We start from the raw sequence: 25,177 nt of genomic DNA, 5'->3' as shown, positions 1-25,177 counted from the left end.
CTGTCTGTCTGATTCAGTGACACAGGACGGGGGTAAAGTGTGGGCTGTGTCATGGAATGTGCAAACTTCCCAGCTCTGACCCATGGGTCAGCTGGAAAGAGCTTATAAACTATCTGCAGCCAACGAGCCAGAGCAGTTCTCAAACTTTTTAATGTACATTTTAAGAATTGCTTGGGTTTTTTAAATTTTTCATCTTTTTCAGTGTGCACGTTAGGGCCCCAACTCCAGAAATTCTATACTTGAGAAACACGGGTGTAGCTATATAAAATTTTCAGTGGCTTGCCCTTTCCACAGAGGATTCTGAAAGGGGTTGAGACAGTAGGCATCACAGAAAGAGAAGTCTGGGGGCGTGTGAAGACAGACTGCCCATTTCACCATTTGAGCAAAGAATCAAGAGACCTGAGTGGATGTGGAACCCGAGGGGAGAGTGTCTGTGAAGGGGGCATCTGTCAAGGTGATGTGCCAGCCAGAGGGTTGTTCTTGGCATTAGTTACGTGCAGCAGAGAGAAGAAATCACTGTTCGCAACAATTAGGGGGTTTTTTGGCATTGGGGTTTGGCCTAATGCGGGTGTGTGTGATTGTATAGATGGTTAAATGTGACTGACCACCTGTGCTTGGGAGTCCGGCCAGTACACAGCACCTTGCTCACCGACTGTGAGCTTGCATGCGTTCTTGTTTTTTTGTTTTAAAAATGGGGCCCTGACCACCTACCTGGAAAGATCACTATGATCACTGAGACAATGTAGGGGAGTTTGAGGGTATCTGCCACGTGTTGGGTGGTTACTCTTACCTAACTGCCTGCTGGACAGGTGTGCTTCTCTGTATCTCCAAGTCTCATCCAGGTTCTGGCTCAGCAAATGTTGAATTAATGAGTAAAGAACAGGTGCTAACTTACAAACTCCAGGAAAATCATCCATCAGATACCACATTCCGTAATTTACTTCAAATGCATGGTAACTTCTTACAGTGAGCAATCGATCCAGCAAAGGTTGGGGAAAGTTAAGGCCATACACCAAGAATGCCCTCTTGAGGAGAGAAGGATAATAAAAATGTGCTTCTGGGAGATGATGTCGGTTTGATGGAAGATCCAATCCAACACAGGGGCGCCAGTTGAGCGTCTACTCTTGGTTATGGCTCAAATCCTGATCCCAAGGTGGTGAGATGGTGCCCCATGTTGGGCTCCCTGCTCAGCATGGAGTCTGCTTAAGATCCTCCCTCTCGCCTACCACCCCTCCCAGGCTAGTGATCTCACTCTTAAAAGAAAAAAAGATACGATGCAATGTATGCAGAGGCTGCACCAAGCCCTGGGCTCCACTAGCCAGAGGCTGAGGGTCCTGCTAGCCAGGGCCAATGGGCAGGGCCTGAAGTTCTTGCTGACGTGACCTTTCTGCATCGGTTGTCATTATGCTCTCATTGGGAAGTCCCTGAAGACAGAGGAGACTCCCCTGGGTCCTTCACAGGCCCGAGGCACTGACAGGTGGAGTGGTACCCACTCTGCAGCCAGAAACCTGGGTTTCTCGCCTTTTCCTTTGCTGCAGGTGGGCTGCATGATCTCCCCCGAGCCCCAGCTTCTGCTTGTAATACAGGGTTAATGTCTCAGTCTCAGGAGGTACTTGTCATCTGAGGTTCCTCCCTTTGCTCAAGGGTTCTCCTCCCCGACTCCAGAACTCCCATCCCCAGTCCCACTTCGCTACAGAAATCCAACATCCTTTACATAGCCCCGTCCAGGGATTAAGCTCTCTGCCACACAACTCAGGAACCCGACTCTTGGTGACCAACTGCTATTCGCAGACACAGTAAGGGAGAAAGGAAAAAAAACACAGTATGGGGTTTTTTGTTTTTGTTTTTTATTTAGACATGGAGTTTTCCTTCCTTTTCATATAACTTATCTAATTAAAATATTCATCTTGGTAGTTACCACAAAAAAGTAACATAGAAAATTGTATTTACATTTTGGGACCAAAATACAAATGAAGAGCAGGATGATACCTTGCTCATTTCCCTCCCACTTCCCAGAAAGAGAAAGCCCCAAAGAAACTGCTCATTACACCAAGGATCACAAAGGGTTAATTTGTCATTTGGTGATCTGTATGTAGTGTAGCACAGGAAAACAATTGCACACGTTTTCACAAATGAGACCAAAGGTTCAACATCGTCCTGTGTGTCTGCTCTGCAGCCACTTCAATAACCAGGTGAGAAGGTTGCTCAGAAATTCGGCTTTTCCTCTGCCCTCCTTACTCTTCTCACCAAGTCACATCCCTGATGCAGACACGCTCGGAGGGGGAGGAGGGAAAGATCTGGCTCTAAGCGAGCAGGGCAGATCAAAAAACCTGTATGTGCTAAAAATGGGCGGCGATGGTGGCACGAACAAATGTGTCCTTCCTTCCCTCCCTGCCTAAAAACTCCTAATAAAGGAGATGAGATCCTGCACAACTGAATCTGCAGTAGGAAAAACTGGTTTCAATGACAAAGACTTGAACACACAGCTAAGAGACAAATTCGAGCTGGTGGACACCCGCAGGGAGCTATTCCAGGCCACAGCTGTCTGGCCCCGGCTCAGATGTTCACTTGGCTTTAGGGAAGAGGCTTCCTGATACCAGTTTTGCGGAGCGGGCCAGGGCTGGGGGTGAATGGTAAGACAGACAAGCAGGAGAGAGAGTATTTTACCCAATTCAGAAACACAGCAGATGAAAACACGGCACTACTCGTGTCCTGCTGGGACAGGCAGCCTGTGCACCACGCACACCCGACACTGCAGCTTTGGCCGCACAGCGTCTCTGCTCGCTCTGGAATCTTCAACCAGCCTGAGGTCTGCGGGACGGTTAAAAGCAGTGGACTCCCTGTTCTGGGCTGTGAGGGAGCTGGTCAAAGGGACTCACTGCCGAGCTCCTGAGGCCATCCTGTGAACCATGCCCTCCGCCTACCGCTTAGGCATCTTAAGGACAGGCACCTCAAGTGTATATAGCACATCTATCCCCCTGGGTCACAACCAAGTGGGTTCCTACGAGACTGGTGCTCATCCCCAGCCGAGAAGGGCACTGATGCTGCCCTCCTAAGGGCTGATCTTGCTCCTGTGTCAGCTTGCAAGTGAGCCTCCCTTCCCAAACCTTGGTGTCCTTGCGGTTCTCCCCCGTCCTGATACTATAGCTCAGATACTTTCCCTAAACTGGCTGTTCCCCCGCCTCAAATTCTGGCTTAAACACTTAAAAAGTAGAGAGCGCTTCATCTGCAAAGTTCTCTGCAAAACATAGCGAATTCTTGTGCTCTTTCAATCACATGATCTTATCTTTTAAAGAAAGGCAAAACAAAACCAATTTTGAACACAGCATTACAACTTTTAAAACCACTCACTTCTGCTAGCAGTTCACAGGGAACAGGAGATTAAAGTGCTGGCTTCTTAGACTTAGTTGAATGGGGGGTAGGGGCACAGAAAGCCCTGCCATGTGTGCTTCCCCTGCTGGGGGGAGAAGGAAAAACAGGGGAGGACCTAAAGTTTTGAATCAGAAATTGTAAATCGTAAAAATGTTGGGGTTCTGTGCAAATCGATCCCCCAAGGCTCTGTGTCCTCTAGTGAGCCTCTAAAAAGTGGGAACTGGCAAAAAGGATAGGGCAAAGACTCTAGACCTTTACAAATAACCTCCTTTAATAAATACTATTTAATGAAGAAGAAAGAGATGCACCTGCATAGGAACTCAAAGCAACACTGAGAAGGGCCTCAGAGGTGAGGGGTCTGCCTTGAACACTTCCGGTCTCTATATGGAGGCGCCCCTCCAGGACAGGCAGCCCAGGACCCACTCTTGGCCCTCTGTGCAGCAGGCACTACACAGGCTCTGAGGACGCCCAGCCCTCCCTCTGGACCAGAGTCCACGTAGGGAGGCTGATCTGGGACAGGGGAATGGCTTTCACTAGGTTTTTAATCTAATAATAAAGGACTCTGAAAATAAAAGGCTAAGTGTATGGTAGAGGACCTAAAAAAAAAAAAGAAAAAAGAAAAAAAAATACTGGGGTAATATAAATACAATCTGGGGGCAATATTTATTAATTAAAACTATGTCTTATAGTTTACAAAGAAGCTAATTAACAACAAAAGTATAATTGACCTTAAAATCCTCAGTAAGACTGAGGCTTCACATCTTCTTCAGAATTCTGAAGTGTTCTCCAGGCCAGGAGGCAGTGGCTGCGGCGCGCACAGGGGCAACACCTGCGGGTCGGGCCGGGTTCTGAGACCAAATGGTGCCTCCAAGCAAAGGACCCTGGTCTCCTGTGGAAGTTCCATTCCCAACCCCCACTGTCCTGGTACTCCTCCCCGCCAGTTTCGTCTCCCAGGCGAGTCCTCAGTTTATCGTCGAGAGAACCTGTTCTTGAAAGCTTTAATCGTCTTGGCCATCATTGGGGCAATTTCTGTGAGAAGAGAAATAGTTTAGACACACACTGTCAAGGCCAAGCCCTGCCGCTCCCGGCTCTGCACCAGCGGACAAGGGGTACGAGGTTCTCCTCTCCCAGCACAGCAGAAGAGCAGCACAGAGCTCGGCTTCCAGAGCACCCACTGGACCCGAAACCATCCCCAGCTCTACCTGCGACCACTTCAGCAAGCCCTGGCTTGTGCAGTAGGCGGCAGAACTGGGATTCACTGCCTCCTGACTCTCACGGCCGTTCTCAGACATAATTTCACTCTGCCTCACCAACACCCAAACCAGCAAAAGGCAGCCCTCTCAGTCGCCTCCACCCAGGGCAACAACAGGTCCGAGAGGAGCTCAAGGTAGAGCCCACCTAAGGACGCTGGCATGCCCTCCTAAGTGATTCACCTGAGCACAGCCAAAGCTCACGCCAGGACCTCTACCCGCCCCGGGACGCTGGTGTGAATACACAAGCCTGCTTTTAGGGGAGGAAACCCCCTTAGAGTACTGGACATAGTCTATGGTAATAACACACTTAATAAAACACAAAATACATGCAACTAGATATAAAAAATAAATATTTGGAAGCTGGGGGTTATAGGTCATACACCCTCCAGAGAGAGGGTCGTTCAGCAGTTAACAGTAGTGGTTATAAACCCCACGTTATTGCCTGGTGAACAGACTTATGTTCTGGTTTAAAAAAAAAAAGGCAGAGTGCCAAAATGAATATTCACTAAGATCGCTATCGGGAAGCTACTCGTGCATCAGGCACAGAGCAGGGGAAGGAGGCACCACCATTTAGAGAAGCTGCGGGCAGAGCCTCACCCTGTTGAGCACACAGAGCAGGATGCAGCGGCCTGGACCCCAAAAGCCTCAAACAGTGGTTCTGAGATCCCTGAGCATGAAGCCCGAGTTACTTACTCTTCACAGTCGGCTTCCTAGGATCGTAGGAAACAGTGCTGAGCACGGGAGCCAAGTGGGCCCCGCTGGTGCTTGGGCCGTCGTAGGCCGGCTCCTCCGGGCTGGTACTGAAGTTGCTGCCGCTGCTGCTGGCCGATGGGGCATGGCTGTTCCCCGAGGGGTACGGGGCCGGCTTGATCCTGCAACACAGCGCCAGCAGGTTAGGCCCAAGTGTGAGAAATCTGCCCTCCGCACCAGCAGCCTGGGGCTGGCCTGTCTGAGGAAGACCCCATCCGCTGGCTTTGTGCAGCCAACCCGCGTGCCCCAGCTTCTGATGGTGGCACAGAGAGGGCGGCATCCATCTGAAAGTGCTAGTGCGACTGAGCTCATGCAGTCTCGCAGCAGCATGCTCTACTCTTGTTACTTTTGTTTTCAAGTAATCTCTACCAAGTCCATGACCCCGAGATCAGGGGTCGTATGCTCCAATGACTGAGCCAACCAGGAGCCCCAGGAACGTGGTTTGTTTAAATGGAGAAAGGGAAAGCCCAAGGGCGTGTCTCCCAGAAGCCGTGTCCTGATCTCCATTTCATCGTAACCCGCTGAGCAGCAGGAATAATTACTGGCCAACACTGCAGTCACAGGCCTGGGGTGGGCCGAGGTTGGGGGGAAGGTGGGGACGGCGGGCAGTGTCAAGGGCTGAGCTGGCCAAGGTCGGCCTCCAAAATCCACTCCGCAAGGCCATGCTCTCACCCCAAAAATGAATCACTTCCTGCCCCTGGACTGCCTTGTAGGGCCGAATGACAAGGTCCTGGGCTCTTTTCCCCCCGAGCACACAGAAACTCGAAAGCTGCCAAGAGCTTACCTAATTTTCTCAGGCACAGCTGCTCCTCCGGTTCCAAACTTCTCCTGTCTCCGTCGAACATCACGAGGTGGTTTGGCCACAGAGTTGACAAAGGCCATCTTTGCTTGTCGGCCTGATGAGAAATAGGGACATCAGTACCTCCTTTTTGAGTGGAGATGCTGCTGTGGTTTTACTGATCTATGCTATTAAGAGATAAAGGCTCTTCAGGTGCCCCCAAAGCCAGGGGATTATTAACCCTGAAAATCCCTCTAGATAGTATGTGTGGTGGCAGAAAATACAGCTTATCCCTGCCCCATTTCTGCACGAGCAAGACAGATTTAGGACCTGGAGGCTACCTCAGCCCGGCCTGCTAAGGCCCCGCGGTCAACAGGAGCCCAGGGCTCCATGTTTCACCAGCCTGCCCCGCCCTGCTGGGGTCCCCTCGCCCATCACCTTTGGGCTTATTGGCATGTGCAGATCTGATATTCTTGGTCAGCACTCGCAGCCGCTGCTCCCGGGCATCCTGAAGCCGCAGGTACATCTCCCGCCATGACTCATACTCTTCAGGCCTTTCTTCCTTAAAGTCTCGGTGACAATGAACTTTCCATAATTGATCTGTTTCTTCAATTAATACCTAAAATCAGAACCAGGGCATCATTTATATGCAAGCACTCTGACACAGCCCTTTTCCATCTTAATCACTTCGGGGTGACCACCTTCCTCATGGTTTTTTGGTCTTCACAGTAGTAGTGTTGTATTAAAATAAACCATGGTTCTAGAAAAAAAAAAAAATCACCGTATTTAAGAACTGTTAAATGTGAGGTGCTATACTGGCTGCTTTTGGGGGCTGTGGGGTGAGAGAAGACAATTCCTTTAGGAAACCATGACAGGGAGGACTGAGATGATGACACATCCAAAATGAGCCCTAGAACTGGAGACAGCCCCCTAAAGCAACCAAATGACTGTGTCCCAGCACAGTAAGAAAGACATTTGGTCACACCGGGATGTCTCTAGGAGACTCCTAGCAAATCTGTGTTTTCTTTCTTCTTTTTTTTTTAAAGTTGGGAGGGAAGGGGACAGAGGCAGATAGAGAATCTCAAGCAGGCTCCATGTGTAGCACAGAGCCCGACATGGGGCTCGAGCTCACATCCCTGAGATCATAATGTGCGCTGCAATTAAGAGTCGGCTGCTCAACCAACTGAGGCACCAGGTGTCCCTGTGCTTTTATATTCACCAGACGCCTGTCCCTGGTTCACAAAGCTCTGTCCTTGCCCTGGCTCCCAAGGCTGTGCTGCCCAAATTCTCCCCTGCCCTCTGTGACTGAGCAAGGGAAGGGTGGGCAGTGTTTCTCTGCTCCTTTTGAAGCCCATCTTGATTGGATGCCAGGAGCAGGTGCTAAAAATATGCATGTTGCCTGCAGGCAAACCAGCCTGCCCAGAACAGTGAAACCACCACTGCTGCCTGCCCTTCACCCACTGCAGACTCGGAGGCGAGGCTAGTTCTGGAGACACGGGCCAGAAAATGGCCTTCCCTGTCCCAAACAGGATACTCACATGGTTGTACTCCTCTATGCGGTATAGCTGATCAGGCGTACACCTCTCCAAAACAGGTTCAAGAACAGAATACGGGACACCACCCACTTCAAAGATTGCTGCAGAGAATCAAAGATCAAAGTGTTGAATATTGGCCAAGCAACCCAGTGGTGAGGTCCCAGTGCCACAATGTATTTAAGAGCAGGACAAAAGCAGGTGACTTACAATCGATGTTGTTCTTAAGTACCCGGATGCATTGCTGGTGCAAGGTCATCATTTTGGGGAGATAGGCACATTTGGAGCCAGAATACACCTGCATCTTAGAATTCATTCTTCGTCCAGTGAATCCAGCTTCCTCCTCTTCCTGGGGTGAAGACAGCGCTACAGGGCAAGGAAGACAGGACTGCACGTTACAAAGGGCACTGAGCTCTGCAGGGAGAGCTCTCTCTCTCGCCCTTCCACGGCTTCCCAGTGCCCTTTCTCAAAGGCAACCAATGCTACCAGTTTTGTGTATTCCTCCAAGTCAGTGAAAAAATAAACAAATGTGCATTTTATTCCATTTTCACCAATAACACCCACTGTCCTTGTTCTTTCATTTACCGTATTCTAGAAATCTTCCTTTATCAGACCAAGTCTGTCCACACTTACCACAGCTGTAGAGGAGGCCACTGTGTGGATGAGCTATAGTGATTGTCTCTTGCTGAGGCACACTTAGGTGGCTTCTAATTCTTGTGCTCAGAACTTTTTTTTTTTTTTAAGATAAAAAGCTCATACAGAATGTAATAGAATAAAGGGCAGCTGGTAACAGTGCAGCAAAGATTTACCAAATGTGGGAAAACCCAAGTTAAGAGCTTTACCAGCATCATCACTTTTAACCCACTGAAGAGACTTGTGAGGCAGATACCATTACCGTGCCCACTCCTAGCACATGAAACTGAAGTCTAAGGAAATTATTACCCCAGTTCATAGAACCTGTAGAAGCCAGAGCTGGGATTTAAACCCAAGCCATCAAACTCCAGAGCCGGGGAGGCTATTAAGTGCACCAAAATCTTAGGATATCGTGAATAAATTGTTAAAATCTTTTTCCGGTTAAAGAAGGATGCAGAAGATTAACCTTTTCGCTTTGGCGGGAAGGAGGACATCAGTTCCAGGGTAGGAAGTGGCCGGTAATTGGCCTGTATCATGGGTAATGGGAGGTCTGGCAACACTGGCAAGGCGTCCATGGGGACCTGCAAAGACAAGACCATGAGTGGACAGCCCCTATTTAAGAGCACAGCTCTCTGCCTTACAGCCCATTCCCAGCCGTGCAGACGAGGCAGACTTCACAAGCAGACCCAGGCTGGAGAGGGGCTGCCCACTAGGTCTGATACCACGGAAGGCAGAAGTGGAGAGACAGGCCCAACATGATGGAACAAATGCAGGAAATACGCACCTTGGCGGCTAGCTGCCCTGCCAGAGAGGCCTGGAAACTGAAATTCAACAAGCCGCGTAAAAGCCAGCCAAGCTGAACAGAGGCGGGATAGGTCCTGGGAGCTCTACAGGGCCAGATGCTCCAGCTGGGACGTCCCCAAGTGGCGGAAGGGCTTACCTTTTTCAGCTTGGCTGAATTGGCTCCAGCTGGCTGAAGTTTCTCTGACTTGTTTTCATTCACTTTAGGTAATTTCTGAACTGAGTCCAAGTTTTTATTCGTGCTTTTTGAATCATTTTTTTTTAGTCCTTTTTCTCCAGGAGTGGTGGCTGAAGTTTTCACAATCTTTTTCTTTTTCTTCCGGGGCTGGTCATAGCTGAGGTATGACTCAAAAGACATAGTAGGCTGCTCAAATTCATCCTCCATCTCTGCCTCCTCGACCTTGGCGAGGGAGCCCACAGACTTTCTGTCTGAATGAGAAGACTTTACTTTCCCTTCTGAAGTCTTTAGGTTGTTAGAAATCCGGTCTTTCGTCTTGGGCAGCGGGTCTCCCGCCCCCTTTCCTATGTCTAAGCTGTCGAGACTCTGCTTGTTTTTGTCCATTTTGGTTTTCTCTGCATCTCTGTGCTTTGGCTTGTTTTTCAGGTGGTTGTCTGAGGCAGCTTCCAAGGCTGGGAAAAACTTCTTCTTGGAGCTGCCCTCCTTCTCCTTCTCTTTCTTGCCTCCGCCGGAGGGCGGCTTCTCCTTTGTGCTATCCCCGGAGAGTGGCCTTCGGTTTTCCTCTCTGGAGACGGCCTTGTGTGATTTCTCTTTGCTCAAAGAGAACTTTCCATCTCCCCTAGCATCCACTGGATGTTTTTCCTTAGAAGATCTGTGCTCCTTGTTCTGACTCACGGCCCCTTTCCCGTGGGAATCCCCCACGTGTCGGTCCTGACTAATCCCCAGTCTGTCCTGAAAGGCATTACTATGGCCTTTCCCAGGTTTCTGGTGTGGAACAAAGGGCTCATGGTCCTCCTCCAAGGATCTGTAATGGTCCACGGTCATCTGATGGGGACTGGCAGACGATGGAGGGGACTGAACATGGCCATAATCAGAAGATTCGTGGTCTGAAGAATAAACCGGTGACACTCTGTGGCACCTCTTTCTCTCATCTCTCCTCTCTGGAACGTGGGACACTTTGTGAGTTCTCTCGGGTTCTGAGAGTTTTCTGTGTTTTTTCTGCCTGTGATCAGGGCTATAGGATTGGCTACTGGAGGCTTTCCAGTTTTCCTGGTCGTCTCCCTCTATCTCCTCCTCCTTCTGAACTGCTTCCCTGGGGCGCTTTCGGGAATGGCTCTTCTCAAAGTCCTGTTCATCAGGCTCAGTGTTTCTACAATTAAAAAAAAAAAAAAAAAAGTAAACAGAGCAGATATAAATCTCAGTGTAATCCTTGTTCAGAGGACAAAGTCACAGAACCTGAACTCACAAAAAGAGATGAAAAGGATGCAGAGTTAGAAACAAGGTCTTGGGAAGAGGATGAATGGATCCTGCTTAAAGATACTCAACTAAGGTTTGAGACTGGGAAAATTCAAATAATTAAAAAAACAGAAAATGATGCATTTAACTGCAGGACAAAAGGATCGAATATCTTTTTTTTTTCCCTTAACATTTTATTTATTTGACAGAGACAGACACAGTGAGAAAGGGAACACAAGCAGTGGGAGTGGGAGAGGGGGAAGCAGGCTTCCCGATGAGCAGGGAGCCCGATGCGGAGCTTGATCCCAGGACCCTGGGACCACGACTTGAGCCTAAGGCAGATGCTCAACAACTGAGCCACCCAGGTGCCCCAAGATCAAATATCTTGAGGACATGAAAAATGTTTAAAAAATTTTCAACACAGAGGAGCCTGGGTGGCTCAGTTAGTTAAATGTCTGCCTTGGGCTGAGACCATGATTCCAGGGTCCTGGGATCAAGCTCTCTATGGGGCTCTCTGCTCAGCAAGAAGTCTGCTTGTCCCTCTGCCCCTGCTCATGCTCTCTCAAATAAATAGAATCTTTTAAAAAATTGGAAAAAGAGAATTTCAACATGGGGACATATTTAACTTGTTACCTAAAAAAAGGAGTGGTTGTTTATATAGTTCGTTCACAACTATATAAAAATGTCTTTTACAAAGAGGGTAGGGGGCCTGAGTGGCTCAGTAGATTTAGCGCCTCCCTTCAGCTCAGGTCATGATCCCTGGGGTTCTAGATCAAGCCCCAAATCCAGCTCTCTGCTCTCTCAAATAAATAAAAATCTTAAAAAAATAAATTTAATTAAAAATAAATAAAAAGAAGGTAGAAAGAAACATATCAAAACGTTAATAATGCTTATGTTTGGATGGCAGAACTGTAAGAAATTTTTATTCTAATTTCTATTTTTTTGTATTTTTTAAAATCCTGTAATGATCACTGATTACTTTTATAATCAAGGCAAAATAAATATTTTATTTATTTGTTTTTAAAGATTTTATTTGTTTTAGAGAGAGTGAGAGAGCATGAGCAGGGGTGGAGCAGAGGGAGGAGAGGGAGATAATCTCCAGCAGACTCGTGCTGAACACAGAGCTGGAAAGACATGGGGCTCAATCCCAGGACCCTGAGAGCATGACCTGAGCCGAAACCAAGAGTCAGACACTTAACGGACTGAGCCACCAGACACCCCCAAAATAAATATTTTAAATAAGAAGGGTCTATAAACACTCCAAGTACCAGATTTAATCATGAAGTTGAACAAATCTACAGAATACTGTTCTCACCGTTCCACAGGAACCAGTTTCTTCCACTGGGCCACCAGATCCCTGGCGAAACTTCCAACATGCTCGTGTTTTCGCAAGCTATTTACGGTTTTCCCAACTCCGGTCTCCTGCAGATTTGACAAAAGAATTGTTACAGGGTTGTAGAACTTCACTCAACAACTTTCTAAGGAAATAAGGGCCCTTGCTTGGAGAAACTCCTTCCTAAAACATACCTTGCAAGTCTTAGTACAAAATTACTTTGTGTTTACGCCTCAAACCTCTAATGACACACAGTAGCAAAGCACACCAACCTCAGAAGTGGAAAACAGTATACTAAAACACTTCTACAACTATAACAATAAATAACAAGAGTGATTCCAGCAAGTGTCAGGCACTGATCGGAGAGCTTCTGCATACAAATCTCATGAGTCCTCACAGTAACTCTGTGAGGCAGGAATCTGGTCTGTTTGACATGGAAGAACAGCCTAAAGTCATAGAACTTGGATCTGAATCTAGGACTAGTTGATGCCAAGCTAAATTTTTTTTAAAAATTTAAGATAAAATTCATCATTTTAACCATTTTATTTTCAATTAGCAGTAATCACACCGTAGATAAACCTCATTGGCTGTAATGTCACTGCGCAAAGCTCACTTTAACCTTTTTAAAGTATATAGTTTATTGGTTTCCAAGACACAATATTGCACAACGATGACTACTAGTTCCAGAACATTTCCATAACCCTAAAAAGAAATGCTTTTTCTCCCCACTTCCCCCACCCCTTAAAATCCGTCTATGGATCTGCCTATTCTGGACATTTCACCTAAATAGAACCATACAATACGTGGCCTTGTGTCTGGTTTCTTTCGCTTTCAAAGCCCATGCTTTTAAACTTATTGTACAATCTCTCCAGTGGGAGGGGGATGGAATATAGTTATATAATATCTAACACTTCTTACCGCAAGAATGTCTACTGTAATAGGCAAGGTGGAGAGTTTCTTCAAATATTTCAAGAGCTGCAGAGAGAATAAAATAAATGTTAATTTCTTTTCTTTTCTTTTTTTTTTTTAAAGATTTTATTTATTTATTTGACAGAGTTCACAGTAGACAGAAAGGCAGGCAGAGAGAGAGAGAGGGAAGCAGGCTCCCTGCTTAGCAGAGATCCCGATGCGGGACTCGATCCCAGGATCCTGAGATCATGACCTGAGCCGAAGGCAGCGGCTTAACCCACTGAGCCACCCAGGCGCCCAAAATAAATGTTAATTTCTATAACCTCATAATCATTCACTGGAACAAATAATACGATGGTTAAGTGCTTACTGGGTTCTGTGTGTTGTACAGTAATAAGTATGATTATTATCTCTATTTTACAAGCATGAAAACAGGCTCAGAGAAGTTAAGTTATTTGCCCCAGGATGCAAGAAGGGCCAGAGGTCCTCAGGTCTGTGGCTTTAGATTCCCCGCTTTCAACTACTATGTAACATCTGGGAGGGTATGGAGGGTGAGGGGTGAGGGGAGGTAGGACTTAGAGACCCAAAGCTACCAACTCTAATAAAAGTCATCAACAACTATCATTGCTCCAGATGAGACAGAATTTCTGAGAAACATGTTAATTTAGGGAAATCACCTGTGGACCCACCACAGAGGAAAGTGAAAAGGAGAAGAGGTTTCTCTAGGAAAAGGGTGTCCCGTTTCCAGGAAGAGTCACAGTTTAACAGAATTGGGGTTTGTTTTTGTTTTTATTTTTTTGATACAAGTGGAAATTTCAAGACCAATTTCAAGTTGGCGGAATCAGAGGTTTGCTGGTACAAATTGTGAACACAAAATGTCTGGGTAGATTAGAAAAGTGATCTGGGATTGGCCACATTTCCTTTCTAGAGTCGTAAAACTAGGTCAAAATCAGGAGTGCAGAGCTGTTGAAACAGAGTTCCGGAGTCAGAGACAGGCTTCAGTTTGGTCCTGTCATCTCCCTGCTGGTGATTTTGTGCAAATCATTAACCAGCTTGAACCTCAGTCACTTCATCTGCAAAATAGGAAATGATCCTGTCTCTTTACAACTTTACAAACTGTGAGGATTCAGAGACAAACCACGTGCAGTCCTTGGCCATAGTGCCTGGAACACTAGAAAAGTTCACGAAAGTTTTTTTTTTTTTTTTTTAAATACATGATTATTAATCATTTCGTTCATCAACTGTGAGCTCTTCAAATGTCTACCCTTGATCATCACCCAGACAGTCCCCAGCTAATTCCTACTTACTCCATTCCTACCCAAAGTCCTGACTGACTATGCCTCTTTTCAGGAAATGTTTACATGTGTAGAAACATACTTACCATTCAAGGAATGGTGCAAAGTACAAATAGTTCAAAACAGATTAACTGTGACTACTTTCACATTTAAAGCACTAGATAACAAGATCTGTTCTTTTTCCATGTGCAGCCTGGGCTATAATTAGTATGCCATATTGCTATTAGGTGGAGTAGCAAATATGTTTTTCTGGTCATTCTACTTCAATAATTACTGAACTTCATCTCTAGGCAGAGCAATTGGATCACAAGTGATAATCTCGTTTGGCTGGGAACAAATGAGAAGCCAAGTAATATATCCAGGGAGTTTCACCTTCATAGCTGAATGAAAATTATCCTCCACTTCAAATCTGATCACCACCACCAACCAACTCAGGATAAAATGTATGTGTTTCTTGTCACTCAAGCTATGGGTGCAAAAATGAATGCCAATTCCTTTTCTTAGAGGAAAATTTAGGATCACTGTAAAGGTTAAAAATGGCTGATTCCGCTAATGCCATTCCCTGGAAGGCATTTATAGACTACCTACTGTGTCTGTGAACTATTTGTGACTACTGTCTGTCTGTGACTTACATGCGTTACCTTATGTCATCCTCATTAGCCAATTCGAGAAAGTGAATATTTTTCTCCCCATTTCAGATATTGAAAAAGCCCAGTAAGGTTTGGTAACTTGACGAATGAGTTAGTAAGTCAGGTGTGTCCACAACAGCATGAACTACAAAGACGGGAGAAACATCCAGCACAACACTATCCTTAGAAAATAGGAAAAGAAAATAGAACAGGAGCTCATGTGCCTGGAAACAAAGCAGAGGAGCTCTTCCTCAGTATTACACTGCTGGATGGTTTAGAGTCCACAGAGTAAAGGAGGTCACCATGGGACTCTGTCCCAGGACCTCTACAAAGCCAGCATTTAAGGAGGGGCCAAAAGTCATGGAGGAAGTGTTCATCTCAAAGCCCAACACTAATTGGTAACATAAATGCTGCCTTTCTACTTTGCTTTGAGTTAGTGAGGGGGACTTGAAAGCAGACAAAACTAAAACCCTAGAGATTTCAAAGTGACTTAGCACAACATAAGAGAAAAAGGGCTTCAGAGCCTCTCTATTTTCAAAGAGGTTCAAGAAAGTACAAAGCAATAACAAGGTAAAAGCACTGTGCGCATCTTCAGGTAGGTGGGAACTTGCTGTTATCAAACCAAGGGACCAAACTCTTGCAGAGTTTGCAAGAACTGCTAACAGCTCATTGAGAAACGCCAAACATTGGCATGGATGGTACATGCTCAGGAATCTCACGTGTCCTTTGCACTCCTTCAACCCAAAGAGCAAAAGATGTTCCTAATGTTGACCCCTTGTTCTCCACTTGCTATCAAACTGTGTTCCTCCTAGTTTTCACATTCAAAATATAACACAGGGCAAGTAACTCTACCACCCATAAAAACTGGTTTCCAATTAAAGAGTAGGAGCCAAGTGACCCTGGTCTGATACCTTTTCCCCAAGTAAGTCCAGATCATTGATGGACTTCGAGCTAAAAACAAAGCCACAGTTAAATGCTGACACTTAAATCAAGGAAATCCACGAACATAGGTCTGGAATCAACCCTTTGGCTAATAATGGTTTGAAATCACGAGTTAGTTGCAAATTCATTACTGCCATATAATCATCTTGCAATTTCAAGAACAACCTGTGGGAGCTTGTTGGGTTAAAACAAGGCTGAGAAGAAAGCCGGTGTGCCAGCTTGCAGTTTTCCCTCTGCAGTTAGCTCACTTCTGAATGTCAACTACTGTGCTCTTTGCAAAAACAATCTCCCAACATTTTCTCATCTTTATAGTGCAAAACCAGAAGTTTAGGAGGATTTGCTCGCTGGCAAGTGAAAGCCCAAGCAGTCATAATGATCACTAATAATTCAAGTAGGATGAAATCCCAACGAACCTTTTCCTAATTTGAAATCTCATGCACATCAATTACTAGAAAGACTACTTCAAAATTTAAACTGTAATGGGAAAATGACTATAGATACTACCTGATCCTTTTTTTTTTTTTTTTTTTTTTAACTTATAGTATTAAAGACCAGACTGGTAGGGGAGGGAGTAGAACATAATACTGCTTTAAGGTTTTAAAAATCAGTCACAAACCTACAGTGTTAAGGAAAACCAACCAGTGCTCAAAAATAATGACCACTGGGATGCTGGGTGGCTCAGTCATTTAAGCGAATGCCTTCAGCTTAGGTCATGATCCTAGGGGCCTGGGATCAAGTCCTGAATTGGGCTCCTCACTCTCCAGGGAGCCTGCTTTTTCCTCTGCTTGCTCTGCCTGCTGTTCCCCCTGCTTGTGCAGGCTCTCTCTCTCTCTCTCACTTTCTCTCTGATAAATAAAATCTTTTAGAAAAAAAGTAATAACCATTTATTAGATTCCACAAAGGGTTATTGTAAAAAGAAACTTGTAAATGTGTCTGGCTACTAGGTACTGGAGCTGCAATGAAATATATAACAAAGAATGAAGCATTTAAGTTTTCAGATTTAAAACTAAAATGGCTTCCTGAAGAAGTGGCTCTAGTTATCCACGAGAAGAGTTAAAAAGTGGCCTGATGGTGAGATGCTTTGCACAGCCTTTAGAAGTGGAGTGGGAAAACCTCATCTATGACAGGCTGGGAACAAGGTGAAGAGAGAAAGGAGCCCTTCAGGAAACAAACAAACAAACAAAAACCCTGCAAAGATTGGTGATTAATATCAACGGAGCACTTCCTATAAGCCTGGCCTTCCCCCTCTGACTTGGGTTCTAGGAAGAGGTGAGTGAGCTGTTTAAACAGATGGAGCAAAAAAACGTCCATGTCTGGTAAATGGATGAGAACTCAAATCTCACCGCCGCTTCACCTCGTCTGGCTCCCTCCATTACTTCCTCTTCAGAAGGCACGCTGGGGCTCAGAGATCCAACTCTCTCCCAAGTGCACACTGAGCCAGAGTGCTCCCAGAGAATGTCTAACACCTAAGTGTTTTCACCAGTGTATTTCGGTAAAAGAAAAAATTCTTAACATTCAGACACCGAGAAGCTGGATAAAACAAAGTCGGGAAGGAAGAGGAAAGCGTTCAACTTAACAAAAACAGTTTAAAAAAAAAAAAATTGGAGTACAATTAAAAATGGTTGCCCATCACTCGCAGCAACGAGAAAAGGTAGCTCTTACCTTTCTATCAAGGCCGAAAGGAAGTCGAACTGCAACTTCTAACCTTTTTTGTTTTGGTTGTTCCGACTGCAACCCAAGTTTTAAGGTGTACGTACAGCTAGGGGACGTGAGGTTTATTCTGTTTTGTTCTGAAAGGGATCTACTGAGAAAGCGAAAAGGTCCACGTTCCGCGATCAAGTCGGAAAGCCCTAAAAACGTCTCTCCGAGACGCAGGACCGCACTCCGAGCCTAGACTCCACCGGAGCACAGCAGAACCCGCTCCCTCTCCTCGGACGAACATCCGAAGACACCAAGCCAGCAGGCGCGTCTCGCAGGGCGAGGACCAGCTCCAGCGGGCTCGCCCGCGGGAAGCAGCTGGCCCGGGACGCCGAGGGAGCGGCTCCGGGGGCCCGGGAGGCCCGCCGCGTCCGCACGGGGCGCGCCGCAGCCGCCGGGAGCCCGCGGGCGCCCCCATCCCGGGCCCGCCGGGAGCCCCCCGCCCCCCGGCCCCGCGCGGGCAGCGGCCCATGGCCGCGAACTTGCCGACCCAGGCCGCAGCCCGGCGGGGCCTGGCTCCGGGTCCGAGCCCCCGCGGCCCCGGCCAGTCGGGAAGGGGCCGCGCCCGGGCCCGCGACCGTTAGGGGGCCGCGCCGCGGCCAACGCCCGGCCCGCTCCGCGCTGCACACTCTCTCACCTTCTTCGGGTCCGGGTTCGCGGCCAGGCGCGCCTGCAGCTTCTCCACAACTTGGAGCGCCGACTCCGCCGCCATCGCTGTCACTGGCGCGGCCTCCTCGCCGGAACTGGGCTCGCGTCGCGTCCTCGGGCCGCAGCTCCGCCCTCCGTGCATCCCCGGCGGAGACGGAAGCGACTGGCCCCTTCCGGGCCTCGGCGGCGGCGGGGCGGGGCGGGGCGGGGCGGGGCGGGGGGCGCCGGGAGCGGGAGAGGGAGGGGGCGACCGGCTGCAGGCCCCGCCCCCGGGGCCGGGGGAGGCGGGTGTCCGAGGGTGGGGGACCGGGTTCTCCGCGGCCGCTCGCGAGGAGCTGGGACGCGTGGTGCGGGCGCGCCGGCTCCGCGCTAGCCGCTGCCGGACCGCCGAGCTTCGGTCCTCGGCGCTCGGAGCTCACGCCGAGCGGACCTCGCCGCGGTCAAGACCGAATGCGGCCCCCGCGCGGGACACTGGCTCTATCAGTCCTGCCCTCGCCACGCCCTGCCCCCCACCTGTCAGCGGGTCTGGGGTCCGCCCGCCCGCAGGGAGCGGGCCGAGGGGAACCGCAGCGACCATCCGGGCGGAGCGCACGGAGCGCCAGTGGCTGGGCTGTCTTATTTCACCCTGAGCGCAGGGTGAGATGAGTTCTGTTGTCCCCGTTTTACAGATGAGGAAACAGGCTCGGGAGCCCCAGTTAACCTGTATGTGGTCACCCAACGGGAAAGAGATGAACTTGGAATTTGAATCTAAATGGTTTAGGTCCACTGTGAGGGCCCATCTCTGAATTGGCCTATCTCTGATATTGAGGGCCAGAAGGAGAAAGGAATTTGTCAAAAGTCAAACAGCCTAGCTGCGTGAGATAATAGTGACCGCCTGTGTCTATGTGTCTCACTTTCCCCCAGAATAGTGTCGGTACATAGGTGCCAAATAAAAACATCTTGAGTGAACGGATGAATGACTGTTTCCTTGGGCCCGAATCACACCAGCCCAAGACATCATCCTAGAAGCACTAAATAATACTATAATTACTAGTAAAAGAACAAGGAAACAGTTGAAAACTAAAAATGTCAGCATTGATTACATCTGGATTAATTAGATCAGATTAGATCCTAATCCAATCTCCAGCAGCAACTTGGCAATGTACTTAGCCTGACCTCTCATCTCTAGCCCAATGAGGGAAAAAGCCCAGAGATTCTTCCAGATCCCAGTTATGGGCAAAGGAGGGAAAAAAAAAAAAAAAATATATATATATATATATATATATAGTAGGCACTCTCTCTCTATATATACATATATAGTTTCTTCAAATGAGCTTTCATTCACTCACTATGCCGAGAAGCCCTCCCAGCTGTGCTCCCACCCCTCAGCCTGGCATCCCTCCCTCTGCAACTGACCCCTTTCAGAATCAACTGATTCTTCTGTTTCTCAAGTGCAGTGACCAACCTGTTCAGTATTAAATCTGCTGCACAGCACAATAGAGATGATATAATCAATACTGGATAAAAAGTCCATACAAGATTAATGACCACCCACTTGATGCCCTAGGACTCAATCGTGGGGTGTAACAGAAAAGACATCAAATTCCGTGTGAGGAGACTTGGATTCTGGTCCTGGTCCTTGAGTCTCCCTCTTCTCCACAGCAAATGCTTTTATATTTTAAATTCCTTCCATTTTGAAAACGTACCATTGGTGTAACGAAAAAAAAAAAAAAAACAGGCCGATTCTTGAAGCAGAATTGCTGACTAACCGACCTGGCATATACTTGGAGCACATGGAACATTTTTGCGCATGTTACCTAGGGAGATCTCAACAACCAGACTGAAAAGAAACAATGCATGCTGCTAGGGATGACTGGGAAGGGCGCACCCCACTCCTCTGCCCCGTCTGTGCCAGCCCAGGCCAGGCTTACCTGCAAAGTAAAGAACTCTTGTGCTTGAATATATCAATACTTCTCTGGTTAGTAAATTATGTGTCATTCTGATTAAAGAGAAAGTTTTGAACCTGTCCTAAAAATGGTATTCTGCATATGTTCACTAGGGATTACCATTGCAATCCTTGGTTTATACAGGGTGTTGAACACCAGAATGAGGGGCGCCTGGGTGGCTCAGTGGGTTAAAGCCTCTGCCTTCAGCTTGGGTTCTGATCCCAGGGTCCTGGGATCGAGCCCCACATCGAGCTCTCCACTCAGCAGGGAGCTTGCTTCCTCCTCTCTCTCTTCCTGCCTCTCTGCCTACTTGTAATCTCTGTCAAATAAATAAATAAAATCTTAAAAAAAAAAAAAAAAAAAAACAGAATGAGTTCCCTAAAGTCAGAGGCTATTTTGTCCATCTTAGATCAGCAACACCCAACACACAGGTGACATTCCATGAAGGTTTGTTGAAAACTGAACTAATTATTATTAAACTAAGACCAGCCCAGATTATTATCTGAAAACTTTTGGGGGACTCCCTAGCTCTCTTACCTGTACTATAGATCCCCCGTGAGAGGAATTAAAAGACCCATCTTATTCTGCCCAGAAGGCAATTTAAGGTTATACTGTGGGAGAAAGATGGGAATCTTCTGCTAGGCACACTTTGAGTTTTTGCAACAAGTAGGGTCTGCTTTTATAATGAAAATAGATTTTTTTAAAGATTTTATTATTTTTAAGTCATCTGTACACTCAACGTGGGGCTTGAACTTACAACCCCAATATCCAGAGTCATATGCTCTACCAACTGAGCCAGCCAGGTGCCCCATCATGAAAATAACTTAAAGGTATTTTAATTTTGGAAAAGAGCAATTTCGGGCTGACTCGTACTGGAGTCATTTAAAACACTGAAAAACAAATACACAAACAAAAACACCCAAATATCCTGTCCTCAACAGCAGAGAGGAGTCCTTGCTTTTCATGGAACGGTTAGGGGAGGTTCCATGGGCTGAACCGTGTGTTGAGGGAGGACGACTGATGGATGGAGGGCTCCCCCTTGCACCTCTCCTGTTGTGGGTCCTGCCACTCTATCTTACTAGGGAAGCAGCATCTGAGGTTGGCTGGATGGTGAGTGTAAAGGATGGAGGGGTGACGCTCGGTGACAACCTGAGCCCCAGTTCCCAACTCTAGAAGTGCTAACAGTGGCTCCCGGTCAGGTTCCCTACATTGGCAGAGACTGTTTCCTCCTACTTTATATATTTCGTGTGAAGTTTATTAATGTGTTATGTTAAGCAACTGGTATACAGTAGGGTTCCCCCCCCTTTTTTTAAAGGAGCAATTATTGGGGGAAATTCATTGCTTTGGTTAAGAGAATATTGCATTCTGCCGTAAAGGAGAATATAAAACCCTCCATCTGGGCAGTTTCATTCTGCACAGCTGTAGCCACTGTTTTCTTCCCCAGTGGCTCATTTTTTTCTGAATTGACTACATTCATCTTTGTTCCACATCCTTCGAACATGCTCAGCTGGTTATGTACTTCGGGATGGCAACTTTCTTGGTTTCACAGGCTGGATCTGCCTTCCTCAAATATAGCAATGCAAGTGGAGAGCCCCCTCCAGGAAATGGTCTAAGATTGGAAATCCACACCTCTCACAGACTGCCTTGAAGGTGGATTAAACCCTCCACTAACAATGTAAGAATACCAGGCCCAGAAACTCTCTGAGGCTGTCTATGAGGGCTGAGCAGCATTCTGTAATGGCCATAGAGAGCAGTCCGCGGAGACTCTGTATTTCCCAGGAAAAGAAACTACCCTAAAAAATTTAAAGTAACATGTATATACTTTGATATTTTTATACAGTATGAATTTATATAAACTGTATCTAGGTAGTAGCCTAAATGCCTCTTCTTAGCTCTTGATTTTTGTTAGAGCATTTATCGCAATTTGAAATTACCTAATTTAGGGCTTCATGTGTTTATAATCTCTTCCCATTGTGTAAATTCCATGAGGCATTGCTGTGGCTGAAACAGTACTTAGAGCACAGTAGGCACTCAATGAATACTGACAGAGCGGCATGCAAGCTTCACCTCCCAGCACCACCGTCTTGTAGATTGAGATTGTGTATGAACATACCTGGCAGAGAACTATCGACCAATAATGTCATCTTTATTAATCCTCACGATACATTTCACAGAAGAGGACACTGGTGCTTAGGAAATGTAAGTGCACCTGTGCCTTCAGCCCCCGGAACTCAGAATGTGGTTGCAGTCTTTGCTGAAAATGCCCTTGGAAGGAAGTTGTTCAAAAATATGTACACCAGGGGCACCTGGGTGGCTCAGTGGGTTAAAGCCTCTGCCTTCAGCTCAGGTCATGATCTCAGGGTCCTGGGATCGAGCCCCACATCAGGCTCTCTGCTCAGCAGGGAACCTGCTTCCCCCTCTCTCTCTGTCTGCCTCTCTACCTACTTGTGATCTCTTTCTCTCTGTGTCAAATAAATAAAATCTTAAAAAAAAAAAAAAAAGAGAGAGAGAGAGAGAAGGAGAAAAAAAAATCAACTTTCTTTAAAAAAAAAAATATGTACACCAAAGGCAGTGGGCCTGGAACTGCCAGGGCCGGACACTACAGAGAGAAAGGGAAGGAGGAACACTGACTGGATTAAGTCTGGATTGATTAAATTATAAATAAATAAAACCCACACCGCCACGGCAGGGTGGGGCTGGGAGATCTGCTCCTTGCCTTCTAGGTGGGTGGGCCCAGCTCTGTGTTACTCTTACACCCGCCACCCGCCAGCAATCTTGTGAGGCTTCTTCAGGAGGGAGAAGGCAAAGCTCCAAGAGGCTGAGCAACTAGCTGGAACGTGGTAAATGACAAACCCCAAATGGGCTCTGCTTAGCTCCAAAGCCTACCCTGGCCTGCCTACGTGTCTGAATACCTAATGCTGGTCACCTCTCCTCCATCCCTGACTCACTCCCTGCCCCTGGCCAGTCCTGGTTCCTTATCAGTTAACTGAGGAGAGCTGATCAAAGCGAGGGCAACGTTGATGATGATAAAAATCCAAATTCTTGGCACTTGCAAAATGCCAGGTATTATGCTAAACAATTTGCATGAACTATTAACTTTATCCTTATTCCTACAACAGATCTCATGCACTCTCCATTTCACAGATGAGAAAACTATGGATTTAGACCTACAAAAGGTCACAGAACGTGTAAGCCGCAATGTCAGGCGTCAAAGCCATGTTTGTCCTGCAACAAGGCTCAAGCTCTTTGACCTCACTGCCCGTTGCGAGAGAAGCCACCTGGGAAGACACCATCCAACTGACACACTTCATTCATTCAATCAATGAATTTAGATTTGGTAAGTATGCTGGAGTGGAATGGGAAGGAGGAGATGCATTTTGATGAGGATGGCAGATTAGGAAGGTCTTAGAGGCCATGGCAAGGAATTTGTATTTTACTGTAACCTTTTGAGGATTCAAGGTAGGAGAGTGTTAAGACCTATAAATTAAGTATTTTAACACTGTAAACAATGTGCTAAGAGTTAAGGACTACAATTAATCGGATATTGTCCTTTAAAACAAACTCCTCAATCCCTTTTAAAAGTCACTCAAGGGGCACTTGGGTGGCTCAGTGGGTAAAGGCCTCTGCTTTTGGCTTGGGTCATGGTCCTGGAGTCCTGGAATGGAGCCCCCCATCGGGCTCCCTGCTCAGCGGGGAACCTGCTTCCTGCCCCCCTGCCTGCCTCTCTGCCTACTTGTGATCTGTTTGTCAAATAAATAAACAAAATATATATTTTTTAAAAGTCACTCAAAAAAATAAATAAAGTCACTCGATTGGGGCACCGGGTTGGCTCAGTTGGTTAAGTATCTGCCTTTGGCTTAGGTCATGATCCCTGGGTCCTGAGATCAAGATCGAGCCCCATATCAGGCTCCCTGTTCAGCAAGGAATCTGCTTCTCCCTCTCCCTTTGCCTGCTGTTCCCCCTGCTTGTGGTCTCTCTCTCTCTCTCTCTCTCTGCCAAATAAATAAATAAAATCTTTAGGGGAAAAAAAAAAGCCCCTCAATCAGAAACCTTATCTAATCACCCTATATAAAATAGCACATGCAAAGATGCGCACACACATCTGTCACTATTTTCAAAAAACTTACATCCACCTGGTATACTTGTATATAGTGTTTCTCTTTCTCTATCCTTAGAATATAAGTTCCATAAAAGCAGGGTCTTGTGTTCACTGCTTTACTCATTACCACCTAGAATAGTGCCTGGCACACAGCAGTCAATAAATATTGAATGAATACGTAAGAAAGGTACATTATACCTCCCCTAAAATACAGTCAACATTTGTCCAGGCTTGTTCCTCTCCTCAATGCTGTATGAATGCTGGTTTCTATTCTCACCACTCTACTGGAAACAACTTTTCTAAGGTCACCAGTAAAATCCCAGTTGCAAGCTGTTTTTCTGGTGGCAGACCTCTCTGCTACATACAGCTGACATGGGGGATTTCTCTTCTCTGGGAAACGCCACGCTATGGGCTCCCATGACACTTCTCTCTCCTGCTTCTGTTCCTTCTCTGTCTCCTTAATGGTCTCCTTTCCCACCACTTCTGTCCCTTAAATGATGTAGTTCCTCTGGGTGTAGTACTGGGCCTGCTACTTTTTTCATACTATAGTCCGGGTGTTCTCAACCTCTCTCAGGGTTTCTACCACTCTCTATAGGCTGGTCATTCTCAAATCTATAGGTTTAGTCTCAAACTTTAGAGTGCCCGGATGGAGTTCTGAATTTGTTGGGATGGGCATTTCCTCCTGGATGTCCCCCTGCATGGCCCTGTGACTCAGCAGATTCAAGGTGGAAACTGCCATCTTCTCCTTAAACCTCCCCTCCTCGCCCTTCTCCTCCTAAGAGCTCTTGAGGCAGAAATGACTAAGAGCACCATTGCCCCCTGGAAACTCCAACACTCCTCTGCAGGGGAGAGCAGAGACCTGTTCTCAGGCTGGGAGGATCTGTAGCAAAGCACAGCCACCCTCGCTTCTCTACCAGAGGGCTTACACTGTCAGCTTCCAGGACTGTCTGTACCCAATAGCTCTGTTCCAAAACCTCACCCTGCTGTTTGTTGGGTATCTCAACTGCAAGATGTACAGAAGTGACCTTATCCACCCACCCCCTTCTAAATTTGCGTTTCACCACATCTACAGCTGGAACCACCATCTACCTTCAGTCTTCCAGGCTAGACATTTGAAAGCCATTAAAAAATATATTATTTATTTATTTATTTGACAGACAGAGATC

At 46.9% G+C, this 25,177-nt stretch overlaps 1 protein-coding gene and 1 long non-coding RNA gene across 2 annotated transcripts in view; one reads left to right on the top strand and one right to left on the bottom strand.

Moving 5' to 3' along the window:
• LOC132001771 (uncharacterized) overlaps positions 1-23,221 on the top strand; it is a 30,829-nt gene extending 7,608 nt beyond the window's left edge. The window contains exon 3 of the long non-coding RNA XR_009399662.1: positions 23,057-23,221. This is a non-coding gene — a long non-coding RNA (uncharacterized LOC132001771). The remainder of the gene's footprint in view (positions 1-23,056) is intronic.
• On the bottom strand, positions 1,826-18,129 carry ELOA (elongin A). Its single transcript, XM_059376620.1, has 11 exons — positions 17,977-18,129; positions 12,785-12,841; positions 11,849-11,955; positions 9,259-10,447; positions 8,785-8,899; positions 7,896-8,051; positions 7,692-7,789; positions 6,592-6,772; positions 6,160-6,271; positions 5,319-5,497; positions 1,826-4,401 (listed from the first exon to the last, which is right to left on the bottom strand). The coding sequence occupies exons 1-11, from the start codon at positions 18,127-18,129 to the stop codon at positions 4,340-4,342; spliced, it is 2,409 nt and encodes an 802-aa protein (XP_059232603.1). The 3' UTR covers positions 1,826-4,339.
• Positions 23,222-25,177: the final 1,956 nt, after the last annotated feature.

Source organism: Mustela nigripes, chromosome 14 (assembly GCF_022355385.1).
Source record: "Mustela nigripes isolate SB6536 chromosome 14, MUSNIG.SB6536, whole genome shotgun sequence".
Lineage (NCBI taxonomy): Eukaryota > Metazoa > Chordata > Mammalia > Carnivora > Mustelidae > Mustela > Mustela nigripes.
This window is presented reverse-complemented; position numbering and strand designations above follow the sequence as displayed.

What these genes read in the sequence shown, in the direction of transcription:
- ELOA (XM_059376620.1), bottom strand. Translation starts at nt 18,129, where the DNA reads ATGCACGGAGGGCGGAGCTGCGGCCCGAGGACGCGACGCGAGCCCAGT. An exon ending in ATTCAGCCAAGCTGAAAAAG is followed by an intron (nt 8,900 to 9,258) that starts GTAAGCCCTTCC and finishes TTGTCTTTGCAG; the next exon opens with GTCCCCATGGACGCCTTGCC. An exon ending in CTTCCCGCCAAAGCGAAAAG is followed by an intron (nt 8,052 to 8,784) that starts GTTAATCTTCTG and finishes CTTGCCCTGTAG; the next exon opens with CGCTGTCTTCACCCCAGGAA.